At 47.4% G+C, this 13,737-nt stretch overlaps 1 protein-coding gene across 2 annotated transcripts in view; it reads right to left on the reverse strand.

The window, feature by feature from the left end:
* Positions 1-7,129, reverse strand: part of TMEM260 (transmembrane protein 260) — a 31,383-nt gene extending 24,254 nt beyond the window's left edge. For both annotated transcript variants that reach the window (XM_056493391.1, XM_056493392.1), the window contains exons 1-3: positions 6,873-7,129; positions 1,995-2,026; positions 898-1,046 (exon numbers count right to left, since the gene is read on the reverse strand). In XM_056493391.1, the coding sequence (XP_056349366.1) occupies positions 898-1,046; positions 1,995-2,026; positions 6,873-7,101 (410 nt within the window). In that variant the 5' untranslated portion in view covers positions 7,102-7,129. The remainder of the gene's footprint in view (positions 1-897; positions 1,047-1,994; positions 2,027-6,872) is intronic.
* Between the last annotated feature and the right edge of the window lie 6,608 nt (positions 7,130-13,737).

The raw sequence follows: 13,737 nt of genomic DNA on the forward strand, positions 1-13,737 counted from the left end.
TTTTATTTCTAGGTTGCTTTCACTCCCTGGGAAGGTTTCCCTGAGGGGTGGCTCTGGAAAGGGGTGGGAGAAAAGGGCTTTTGTCAAAATAATCGCGGTCGGGAAGCGCCCGTCTCATCCCCGAGCGCCCCGACACCATCCGCAGCCTCCAAACGTGCCCTATTTTCCCTGCAAAAGAACATCAGAAATTGTTTATACGGGTTGCCATAATCCTCTCAAATATGGGTCAGGCTGAGGTTAAGAGCAGCCAGAACTTGCACATCAAAGACGAGCAGGGTTAACAAAAAAAAAAAAAAAACCACAACCACGTGAGCGTCCCGATTGTTCCCTGTCCTCCCAAGGTTAGAGATGTGGAGAGGAGGCTCTGGACATCCCCTGCATCCCAGAGCTGCTCCAGGGAAAGGCAGGGATGCTCTCCCTGCTCCTCGGGTACCACGGGCAGGCAGTGCCCACCCACCTCCGCCGGGAGCTGCAATTAAACCAAGTTCACGGTTTCCCGATAGGTGAAGCTCATCCTGTTAATTTAAACAGACCATCTGCATCTTTCGAGAACGACAAACTTCATTAGTTCTGGTTAGTTAAACTGAGCGGTGATTTGTGATAATGAGCCTGAACAACCTGTCAGGCTGGGCAAGGGAAAGGGCGCACTTTTTATTACTGCTATTATTATTATTTAACAGAAAAGAAAAGTGGGGGGGAAAGATATAAAAGAGGGGGAGGCTTTTGTGCGGGGAAAGAAGGTCAAATTCAGATTAAGTTGCTGTTAGGTTAATCAGAGGAACTAATTAGGGAGTGGGGGGGAAGGCTGGTCTGAAGGCCAGCAGGGAGCAAAGGGACGTCCCGAGCCGCCAGGGAAGCACCACCAAGCCAAGGAAACAGCACCCCCGAGGACTTTACCTGAAAACCGTGCAAAAAAGCAAAGAGGCAGCAGCTGCTCCCACCAAGGCGCAGAGGAGATTGACTCGGAAGGCGGGGGAGCCGCCGGGCAGCCCCGTGGCCACTTTGGCCAGCAGCGTGAACAGGGGGTAGCCCGGAGGGTGGGCGACCTAGGGACAGAGTGACACGGGGTTGGGAAAGGGGGAAGAGGCTGGGAATGGGAGAGGGAGAGGCTGGGAATGGGAGCAGGGCAGCCCTGAGCAGCTCTGCTCCCTGAGCCACCCCTGGTACCCATCCCAATTCCAATCTCAATCCCTGGTACCCATCCCAGACCCTGGTACCCATCCTAACCCCTGGTCCCCATCCCTATCCCAGTCCCAATCCCTGGTACCCATCCCAATCCCTGGTACCCATCCCAATCCTGGTATACATCCCAACCCCAGCTGCCCATCCCAACCCCAGGTGCCCATCCCAGCCCCTGGTTCCCATCCCAAGCCCACAAAGAATTTTTATTTCCTCCGTGGATCTGTCTCCACGCCTCATCCATAATAATGCAGCGGCGAGGAAAAGGAGGTGCCACGTTTCATTAGCGTGCCTTAAAGGGCTCCTTGTTTGGGTTCACAGCATATTAGGGTCATTCAAAAGGCTGTTGTTTTTTGGGGCTTTTTTTTTTCCCCTTTTTATTTATTTTTTTTTTTTAAAAAGCAGCTTCACAACTATTTTATTGGTTAGCAAGTTGAAAGACCACACTGCTATCGGATTACCACCGCGCTGACAGTCCTAAGGTCTTGCCTAAAGGGATCATGCACCATAATAAAGTTTATTAAATAATAAAACTTATTAAAATTGTTAACCCGATTTATTTTATTCTCCCCAGCTTATACAAAATTTGGGTTGATAATAAGCCAGCTACTGTATATACAGTAAAGCCTTTGCTTTATAATTTAGTTTAATTGGATTTAAAACTTGAAGTAAATTGTCGCGTGCTGTACTTATAAGTTAGTAAAAACTGTGGTTTGAAAATAAATTAATCTACTTTACTCCATGCTTAATTAAACTTCCTTAATTCCTAAAACTGTTAATGAGAGCATTGATTAAACAATAAAACTAATACTTACTCCAAGCTCATATGCGGCTGTGATCAGCTCCCCTGTGAAAAAATAATGTAAAACCAATAATTACTATTAGGAAATGACACTCCTCCAAAGTTTTCAAAATCCAAATGCTTGCATTGGGGTTTTGCATTAATTTGACTGGATAAAACTGTAAATCTGTGGAGATTTAACAGCATGAAATTTTCTAAGAATATTTTCTCCCTCTGATGTCATTGCACAAAATATCTTTTGTATGTTTTCGTGAGACTTTTATGAACAGATAAGTGAAAATATAGGTAGGCTCGGGCAAAGAATGGCCTGAAATACTCAAAATGCAGACGTTTGTGTGTGTGTGTATTTTTAATTTAAAACCATCTGACTCAATAACTTTCAAGCACTACAGTTTGCAATGCTTAAGCTGCATTGTCTGTTCAACAACCCAGTTGTTTCTCACAAAAAAAAAAAAAAAAATAGAAATCAACACAAAAACAGAGCTTTACAGTTTTTAAAGAGGAAAAACATAATCACTGATCATGCAAATCTGCATCCATTTATCTGGGAATGCTGCTCTCCCTTGATGCTAAAGCAATTCTGCTTCACAAGTAACTCTTTTACCTGTCAGTGGATGCTGCACCCAGAAACAACATTTAGATTAGAAACAACATTTAGATTTTGCATTTTGTTTGTATTTTATGCCAGGATAAACAACTGCCACAAAAAGCCCCATGTTAGCAGAATAGTTGGCATTTTTAGAGCACTTGACACTGGAGCATTTTGCAGCAAACACTCTTGAGCAACATACACTGAATATAATAAATAGGGATAACACATTCAGGGACAAACAAAATTAAAAATTACAGCTGGTTTTCCTTCTTCCCCTCAGATTTCATAATCCAGTTTTACTGGTCCAGCTAATTTTGTAAGCACCAAGGTCATGGCAGCACTGTTAGATGGGAAATGCCCAAATGAAGGATGTTGGTGGTTTTAAATGCTAAAATAACAATATTTTAAATTTCTGTACAATCACATCCTCACCAAGCCAGGCAAAGGGGAGGGAAGGTGTTGTACAAATGGCACTTTTAAATTCTGACACCACAGCAAATGCTGCATTTTAAAACAAAGATGCAAGTCAACCCACTACTGCTGCTGGCACCTTCTGCAGAATTAGAGCAGTGTCCTGGCAATGACTGGGGCCAAAACTGCCACTTCCTGCACCAAAATCTCTCAGACACAGTTTCCTGCACTTGCCATTCTTATTTCAGGAAAACTTCACCCTACAGCAACACAGCCCCCAAAAAGTGGATGCAATGGGAAAATCATCCATCCCAATTCTGAGCCCTTCAGTGTTCAGCAGCTCCAGCAATTCCAGGGCACAGCAAGGCTGGGATAAGGGATAAATCCTCCTGCACACAGAAAAGGAAGATGACAATAAAGGAAACCCTAAATTTGGCACTGTGCCCATCACCCACCACATCCCTGGGATGCTGCTCCCAAGTCCTTCTGGGATGCAGCAATGTGTGCATCTAAAACAGCAAAAATTTAAGTTCATTCACATTGCTGTGGCATTTATATCAAGGGCAAGAATAACCCTAAAGAAATAAAGCCACAAATCAACCAGGAAGCTGTAAAAATAATATAAATAAACCACTGGTGGAACCCACTGCCAAGCTTGGAAAGACAACAGCACAACTTTGCCTTGTAAGAATTAAGGAAAAAAAACAAAACAAAACAAAAGATCTGCAAAAAATAAGCTAACAGGCTGCAGGCCTGTTGAATTCCAGTAGGAAAATCAAAATAAGTACATAACACCCACTACTTGGGAGAAGGTCAATTCTCCATCTCCCACCCACACACCTGAGCATCCCTTACAGCTCCATGGGCTGGAGGAGTGAGAAGCACTAATATTAAATAATAAAACACACAGAAGAAGAACTACAGCACCCACAAACTTGGTTTCAATGTCTTCTTGTGTGACAGAATGACCTGGGGCATCTTCAGGCACTGGCTCAAACTGAAGAGTTTATTCCCTCCAACTCCACAGGGCCAGGAGTTGGACTCAATGATCCTTGTGGGTCCCTTTTAATTCAGAATATTCTGTGATTCCTGATGCAAACAAGTTTCTGGCTGTCCAGCCTGACTCCCCCATAAAGGTGATTTATTCCCAGTAAGTTTGGGAGCTGATGTTTGAAACATCACAGGGAACATTTGGTTTGCTTCCTTTTTTGAAAATTTTTAAAAATTTATTTGATCCCTTTTTAGGCTGTTTTATGGATGTCTCTGAATTACAATTCCTTCTGCCCCCATTAATCTCTCATTCATTTCTTTATTCTAACTAAGTAACACGAGCAAGCTGCCAGTGGAAATACCAACTGCCTTTGACATTTTTGGATTACTGCAAACTTTGGGAACAATTAAAAACACAGATAGCTTAAAAAATAAAATAAAATACTAGGCTCCCTGCCTGGAAGCAGATACAGCAAATCCTTAAGCAGCTCTTTACTCACACAAGTAGCCTCAGTGCTTTTGGTGGCACAAGTTTGAGCTCTGTGCTCAGGCACAGGCAAATTAAACACCTCGAGCAGGGCCTTGCACAGACACTCTAGGGACTCCAGCTGAGCATGGAATGCTCAAGCCATGAGAAACCAGGGCAATAACGCCCAAAAAAATTCCTGACACCGTGATGGGACACAATGCTGGCTGGGACAGGCACAGGGGACAGCAGGGATGAGCCTGGCCCAGTGAACACATGGAAGCCAGGCAGCAAATTGAGAAGAAAATTCAAAAAATAAATAAGGAGAGACAAGGAGTGAGGTGACAGGGCTGGTCAGGGGACACTGTCCTGAGAGATTTGCTCTAACACCACAATAACCTATGGAAAGTGGGGTAAACCCAAGTGCTGTTTGGTTACTCACTCTGTCTATTGGGACAAAAAAAATTAATCCCAGCATCCATCCCTCACATCATCAGGAGAACCTGCATCCCTCTCTGCAAAGGCTGCTCATGGTTATTTGCACCCCAGAGGGAGAATCCAGGCTCAAGCACAATTAAAAACAGGGTTCCTGAGGCTCTGTGCAGCATGAACAGCTCAGAGCACAGGGTGCTTACCACAAGCTAAAAAAAAAGGGCAAAAATTATAATAAAAACCAAAATGGTAACAACTGTAAATATATAAATCACCACATACTAATTGACACATCCAGAAGGAGCAAAGCTCTTTTAGTAACTTGGGAGCAGAAGCAAAAGCCATCAGGATACACATGGCCAGCCTGTCTCTCCACACACATCCTGAGCCTGCAAAATTCATGAATACATTAAAAATCCATTCATTTAGAAGGAATTTCATGCACAGCTTGGATTTGAAACCACTGATGACCAGAAAGCATGGTGCTAAGCAGAACCACTGAACACTGTTTTGGGACGATACAGAAAGAAAGAATCCTGGACACTTGTTCCATGAAATAAAAATTATCAACATATTCCCAAGAAAAACCAAGCCCTCCTATCCCCAAACCACACATGAAAAACCAAAGTGTTTTCTAAGCAAGAACAGGTAAATCAGTAAAACCACAGCAGGACCAAACAGAACTCTGTCCCCTGTGGGATCTGCAGTGCCCAACACAAAAATTCACAGTCTGACACTGGAGCTGCACTTCCAGAGCCAAAGATTTCCCTGCTGCACAAGCTGGGGAAGTGACAGTGGCAGCACATCTGGCAGGATGGCACATCTGTCTCCTAAAGCCACCAGCTGTCCCCAGGGCCCCTGGCTAAACCCTTTGCTGAAAGGCTCAAATACAGGCAAACTATTATGGGGTGGCCCAAGGGCACCAGCCCCAGGGGGGACTGTGCTGTGCTGACCCCACTGGGCAATGGCCCAAGGGGTGCCCACCCCACTGCAGGGTGTCCCTGCTGCACCCACCTGTGGGGCCAGTGCCCCCGTGGGGAGCTTTGAATGCACCAACCCCGGTGGGGTGAGCACCCCAAAAGGGCTGTACTGCACCAGGGGCTGTGGGGACCTAATGGGACCAGCAACCCTATGGGGTGACAGCAATGCATAGGATGAGCATCCTGATGGGGTGACAGCAACCTGATGGGGTGACACCAATGCCCCAGTCCCTACAGGATAACAGCAACCATAAGGAGTGACAGTCCCATATAGGATGAACATCCTTATGGGGTGACAGCAAGCCTATGTGGTGACAACACAATGCACCAGCCCCTCTGGACTGAGCAACCCTATAGGGGTGACAGCAATGCACCCGTCCCTACAGGATGAGCATCCCTATAGGATAACAGCAACCATAAGGGGTGACAGGCCCATATGGGATGAGCATTTCTATGGGATGACAGCAAGCCTATAGGGTGACAACAATGCACCAGCCCCTCTAGAGTGAGCAGCCCTATAGGGGTGACAGCAATGCACCAGTCCCATATAGGACGAGCATCCTTACGGGGTGACAGCAACCCTCTGGCGTGACACCAATGCCCCAGTCCCTATAGGATAACAGCAACCATAAGGGGTGACGGCCCCATATAGGATGAGCATCCTTATGGGGTGACAGCAACCTTCTGGAGTGACACCAATGCCCCAGTTTCTACAGAATAACAGCAACCATAAGGGGTGACAGTCCCATATGGGATGAGCATCTCTATAGGATGACAGCAAGCCCATGGGGTGCCAACAATGCCGCAGTCTCTATAGGATGAGCATCCCCATGGAGTGACACCAACCCTCCATGGAGCGAGTGACCCTACAGGGGTGACACTGATGCACGGGGGGACAGCAGCCCCCTGGGGTGACAGGAACGCACCAGTCCCGAAGGGCTCGTCCCCCGCCCCCTGCCGAAGGGGACCGTGAGGAGCCAGGGCTCCCCGCCCGGCCGCCGCCGTGCCCCGGTACTTTACCCGCATCCCCGCCGGGCAGGGCGGGCGGCAGCGTGGCCGTGTAGAGAGCAGCCACGGCAGCGCCCAGCGCCCCGGCGGCTCCTCCCGCCCCGTTCCCGATCCCGGTGCCGGTCCCGGTGCGGATCCCGGTGCCGGTCCCGGCCCCCGTTCCCATGTGCGCCGCCACCTTCCGGGTTCGGCCGCGCGGGGCGGGCGGGCGGTGCCATCCACCGCCGGGCGGGGGGAGCATCCCTGCCCCGCTCGGCTTCTCGCTCTCCCCAAAGCGCCGTCCGGGGCTTCTCTTGTTGTAACTCTGAGACAGAGAACAGAGAGAGCCGCAAACACTCTGAGGCGATTCGGCGCGGCCTCCCGCTCTCTCCCATGCTCCCCCGCTCTGAGCAGTTGGTACAGCCGGAGGGGGCGTAGCGGAGGGTGAGTGCGGCTGGGCGGCCGGGCGAGACCAACGCGCGCGGGGGGGGACGGGACGAAACCACCGCGGAGACGGGAGCGCGTCCTGCCTCTTCCTTGCCCCTGGCATCGTCACTTCAGGATGAGGTTTTTTGAAAATCAGCGCCTTCTGCCGCTCTCAGACACATCAAACCCCTCCTCGGACAGTGGCTCCACCACAGCCCCATACACAAATAATAAAGATTTAACCCCCGGATGGGGTAGCACAAGATGCTGGTGTAGGAAAAGATTGAAGGTGCCAGCGCACGGAATATTAAAAGCAGCGATTCCCGCTGCGGGAAGTAGTTAAGGAAGGCAAATAGCATCCCGAGACCTATCGATAGAGGACTAGAACACATCCGTGGAAATCATTATGGGATTGTAGGAAAGAGCGGCGAGGCCATACCTGCAGAATTGAGGCAGATTAAAGAGAGGCTTTTGAATACAAATGAAAAAGGTATAGAAGAGGGTAACGAGGATAATAAACAGCCTTATGGATTAGATCTAAGTGGAGACGTTGGAAAATTAGGTTTGCATTTATTAAGGGAAAAAAAAGAGCAGGATTAAGGGCTGCCACAATTGAGAGACTGCACATCGTGTTCTGGGGGCTGGGGAAGGGAACAGCAGCACAAAACCCCTGGAAGAGGAAACCAAGGGAGGCATTAAAGGGAATCCCCAGCATGGGAGGGACTCGAACTGCTGGAGCCAGTCAAGAGGACGCCAAGATGGTTTGAGGGATGGAACCCCTCTGCTGGGAGAGCTGGGGTTGTCTCACCTGGAAAAGAGCAGGACTTGGGATGACCTCATTGTGATGTTCCAGTGCCTGAAGGGGCTCCAAGGGACTTTTTTTGAAAGAGCATGGAGTGATAGGACAAGAGGGAATGGCTTCAAAGTAAAAGAGAATAGCTGGGGTTGTTCCACCTGGAAAAGAGCAGGATTTGGGGTGACCTCATTGTGATGTTCCAGTGCCTGAAGGGGCTCCAAGGGAGCTGGAGAGAAACTTTCAAAAGAGCATGGAGTGATAGGACAAGAGGGAATGGCTTCAAACTAAGAGGGAATAGGTTTAGATGGGATATTGGGAAGAAATTCTTCCCTGGGAGGGTGGTGATGCCCTGGCACAGGGTGCCCAGAGAAGCTGTGGCTGCCCCTGGATCCCTGGAGGTGTCCAAGGTTGGACAGGGCTTGGAGCAGCCTCATCTCATGGAAGGTGTCCCTGCCCATGGAAGTGGTTGGAATTCGGTGACATTTAAGGTCCCTTCCAACCCCAACCGCATATGATTTTATGGATTCAGGGAAGCTCTGTGCTCTCAGCTGCTCTGTGCAGAAAAGTTTGACCCTCTCAGAAGTCGCTGGGGTTTAGGGTGTGAGCATCACCTGGGGAGTGCTGCCTCCACCCCAAAAGGACCCTCCCGTCTCCAGGTGACCCAGACCCACAGACCCACCTCCTCGGCAGGTTTGAGCTGCTGTCGGCTGAGGACCATCGGGGAGAGGAGAAGGACGTGTTCCAGTCCTGCACCAGCCATTGTCACTATGGAAATGAGCGGGGTCATTGTTCCCGCGCCCGTCGGGGCTCCTGAAATGTAATTTTAGCAGCAAAGTGCGCAGCCTGTGAGTGAAAGCAGGCTGCTGGCGAGGCTCTTTATCCGGAGCGTGGCTTTTTTCTTTGCTGTATTTTTCCTTCTTTGTGTTTCCCTTGGAAAAGGCATCCAAAGACAAATGTGAACCGTGGCTGATTACAATTATATTGATGGGGGAGGTAGCAATTTACAGGCAAATATCGAAACGTGGAAGAATGGCTGGTAATAATAGGGTGAGGACAAACTGTTCTTTAATTGTCCTGCAAGTTGTTTTATATCTTTGTCATGCAGAAACTGGAACTTTTAGGGTGCCAGTGACAAAGTACTTTGCTGTAATGTGGTAGGGCAAGGCTCACAGCAGCCTTTATCTTACTGAATAACCACCACCATTTCAAAGGCTGGGATTACAGGCACACTTTATGTTGAAAAGGGGAATTTACATGTTTCTTCTGTAAGCAGAAATCTATTAATTCCTGAGATTTGCCTCCCCTTTCTTCATCAGTCATGGCCCAGGGGTCTGACCAAGACAGGAAGGACATGCAAACCTCGTTTTTTTGTTGTTTTTTGGAGACAGGTAAGACATTTTTTGGCCATTTTCACCCACCCTCTGGAAGCTGGGAGTTGTCCAAACCCAGCTTAGATTCATCTCACCACAGAGCAACCCTCCAGGCTTTCTCAAAGCTTTGAGTGTGTTCTCAACAGCAATTAAAAAAAAAAAAAAAAAAAAAAAAAGTATTACTTAGAGAAAAAAAAAGCAAACCACTGGGGCAAGCAGAAAGCATTTGAAAGACAGCCTCGTGCAACACAGAGTGATTTATTTCTAAAAAAATATATCCTTGGAACTTGTAGCACGAGAGCATACTCTAGTGGCAACTGAGCAAAGAAAGTGCTCTGGTTTGTGCTGTGTCCTGATGATAAGACACCTCCCACCTTTCTTCAAGAGGTTTTTTCTCTCCTGTCTCCTCCAGCTCCACGCTCAGTGCTCAGCCCGACAGGAAATACCCAAGGCAGGCAGAGAAAATAAACAGGAACTGCTAAAAGTAATTTTAAAAACAGAGCTTGGGAACATATCTCCCCAAAATGAATGTGTACTTAGAGAGTTGTCTTTTTACCAGGCTCTGTTGCAGATTTTCTCCTGAGAGACACAGTTTAGAGGAGGCAGGAGATAGGAAAAGGGAGAATAATACTTAAAGCAAATTCTATTCACCCATAGCAGTGTCATTACAAACTTGAATGAGCACAGTTATTGCAAATAAATAAAAACAATAGACCAGAACCAGTTTTACATAAGAAAATACTGAAATACCATTCAATTAGTCCTAAGCTTTAGTTAAACCTTTTCTTTTGCCCATCAGGTGATAAGGTTAATACAGAAAGCACTCAACTGCTGTACTCATGTAACAACAGTCAGCACCCATTTAATGAACTCACACGTCCACACATTTAGCAAAGCTTCAATATTGTCAGCACTGGGCTGGCACGGAATTTTAATGGCAAAGTAGCCAGCCCAGGCTTCATTCTGAACAAATCCCTGTGCCAGGAGAGCAGGTCCTCGTGGGGACACCAGCAAGGCAAATAAGAGCAGCTCCTGTATTAAAACAAGAAGTTTGGCAGAATTATGGCCGCCCACAAAGCACGAGAAAGGAGGTTTTGCTGCTTTTATTTGTTCTTAAGTTGCTTGGATAAGCTGCTTTTTATGACTTGGGGGTTGAGGGGGCCAAGAGCAGGCTCCCATACCCCAGTTTCAGCAGCATGGTGCAGTGGTCATGGTGCAGAGGGAGTTTCCAAGGGGGATAAAGGGGAATAAAAGCACACCTGGACCAGGGAGCATCCTGGGCACAGGGTTCTCTCTGCCCCATCCTGCTAAAGCACATTTTCAGGGTCCATCCAGCCATCAAGGACATGCTTGGATGTGGCTGGTCACCCAAAGCTCGTGGGGAACCTCTGTGCTGGTCCCTTGTGTTGTCCCTGGCCATCCAAGATTCACTGCACACCCACCAGGGAACCCCCAGTGCCTGTGAACCCCTCCAAATTCAAAAGAAAGGTAAAGATCTCCCAGGTGAGAAGGGGTCAGAGGTCTGGGAGGAGATAAGGACTCAGTTCCACAGGAAAACAGACTTGGTTCCATTGCTGTCAGGGCAGCTTGTTTTTTCTTTCAAAGCTCAGCCTCATTTTATTCCCCAAATAGGAAAATGGACTGAACTAATTTCTTGTTTCAATTTTTAATTTCAATTTCCCCATTTCTCATTCCCCGCAGTTTTGCACCTTTGTCAGAAAGGCTTTATTGACTTGTAGGAGACTCCAATCTCTTCCTGCACCAGTCTCAGTGGCCTCCAGCTGATTTTCTGTCACACTGAGCAGTCGTGGATCCCATTTGTCTCACCTGGTTTTCCCAGAACACTGACAGTCATCTCTATGTTTTCACACCTGATTTCCTTGAACTAATATCATTTATTTATCCCCATGCCCTATTGGCAGGCTCAGGTCTGGTGTCTCATCTGCACAGTGACTCCACCACCACCTCCCACACCATCATCTCTGGCTGCTGCACTTTGTTCCCTTCATCCCTGGGCTGCTCCATTACTCTCTGGTGTTTGGGAAAAGAGAACACTTTTTACTAATTTACACATTTTCATCCTTCTTTTAGTGACAGGTGTAGGACATCATTTCCAGCTCTGGTGGCCAAACTCACAGCCTGGCCCAAGAAATGCTCACACACAGCATGTGGCTGGAAATCTGTGCCAACAGTTCAGGGGACTCCAGGGTTTAAAACTCTCATTTCTTCACCTCACAGGTCCAGTAAAACTCATCAAGGAACTCATTTAGGTAAGAATTTTTCACATTCCAGCAGTCCTCTCTGTTTCCTTCCCATTTCTCTATCAGAGCTGTGTCAGCTGAGGATGATGCTCAGGGAATTTGCACAAAGGATGTCAAGCAGGGCAGGAATTGTACCCTCCAAAACTGCTCTCTGTACCTGGTTTAACCTGTGTTTTCCTACTTGCCCCCACCATTTCTTTGTTGTGTTTCTCCATTGAAGAAATCCTTGCTGGTTAAGCTGCTCCAGGTTGTATTTATTCCAGATGGAAATTGATGCAGCTCCAGGGTCAGTTCCAAAACCTGTGTTCTCCCACTGGGTTTTTGTATTAGTCTCATTCTGATAAGATTTTGATAGGAACTTTTTCTCCTCCCCCTGTTCTGCACAGATGAGACAGACAGGACTGAGGTGTGTTGATATGTGGCCAAGATGAACTTGTGGAGATGCTGAGCAACAGGAAATGTTGGAATACAGGAGAGATGTGGATTGGCCCATCCCTGGAAGTGTCCAGGGCCAGCTTGGACAGGACTTGGAGCACCTGGAATGGTGGAAGGTGTCCCTGTGCATGGCAGGGGAAGGAATGAGATGAGCTTTAAGGTCCCTTCCAACCCAAACCTTCCTGTTATTCCATGATTCCCATTGAGAGGCTGAGTGGGCTGGTTTGCTTTTCCCAGGCTGATCTCTGGCTCAGCCCCCTTAGTTCCTGAGCTGGGACTAGTTTTTATTAGTAGTTTTTATAAACACTAGTTTTTATTATTATTTATTTTATTACTTTTATTTTATTATATTTTATTTTTATTTTATTATTTTATTTTTATTACACAGTATTCTTCTCTTGCACTCACAGTAATGGTTGAACCATTTAAGCACAAACCTCACCAAAAACTCAGGCTGGGACAGTGGAATTCCCCATAGCTTCAGAAAAGAAACCTCAGGCACTGAGGTGCTGACAGGAGCATGTCCCAGCTCAGCAGCATCCCCAGAGCTCAGGTGGAATTTTACCCTCCACACATCCAGGGAAAGCTCCTGAACCTGCTCCATCCCCTCATCTCAAGGTCTGCAGTTGTTCTCCTTGGAGGCCAGGAAGCACAAAAACAGAATCAGGATCCTTTGGCTCCATCTCCATTTCCTGTGGAAGGCTGGGCTAGGAAGCAGATTAAATGGATTACATGAAATCCAGATTAAATCCTGGCATATTCCCAGACCTGGCTTGCCCATTCCCATCACCAGTTGCTCAGCACCCCTGTGGCCAGAGCACTCCATGAGACATCCAAAACAGCTGCCTTGTGGGAGATGTTGTGGGAAGGACCCCAAAATCTTCATGGAATGGTTTGGGATGGAAAGACCTGAAATCCCACCTCATTCCACCCCCTGCCATGGGCAGGGACACCTCCCACTGGGCCAAACTGCTCCAAATCCCATCCCATAGAGACAAATCTTCCAATCTGGTACTGCCCAATCACAGATTTGAGGTAAAATGAGCCTTCCCTGAGCTTATTTAACACCAAATCAATCACAAGAAAACAACATTTAACACAAAGCCAAGGGCAGCTTCTGTAGGACAGTGCCTGAAGTTGCCACAGCTTCTAATTTAGGAGCCTCAGACTTCTCCTCCTCTGCTGTCTGTCATCTGGCATTTGCAGGCTCCTCTCAAGCCACAGTGAGAAAAATGCATCTCATTTTTCAAAGGCCAGAATTGCTGGTGCAGAAAATAGCAAAGTGCAAGGGGCTGAGCTCTGCTTCTGCCTCCAGTGGGATAAATCCAGCCTCCCTCACTGCCTTCAGCTGATTTACTCCCCTTTCTGGTGTAACCCCAAGCAGAATTTGCCTCTTGATGTTTTTCTATGGCATTAAAGCCTTTAAGGAAAATCCTACAAAAACATTTAGGCGCAAACAAAATCTCCTGCTTTCCACAAATCTGCCTGAACTCACACTGCAAGGGGAAGCACAGGGGAGCTGAAGCCTCTTGCAGGGGACAGGGGACTCTCCAGCAGGGTCAGCTGTGCATATATTTACACATAATATTAGCAGGGGAAAAAAAAAAAAG

The sequence above is a fragment of the Oenanthe melanoleuca genome, chromosome 5 (genome assembly GCF_029582105.1).
Source record: "Oenanthe melanoleuca isolate GR-GAL-2019-014 chromosome 5, OMel1.0, whole genome shotgun sequence".
Classification (NCBI taxonomy): domain Eukaryota; kingdom Metazoa; phylum Chordata; class Aves; order Passeriformes; family Muscicapidae; genus Oenanthe; species Oenanthe melanoleuca.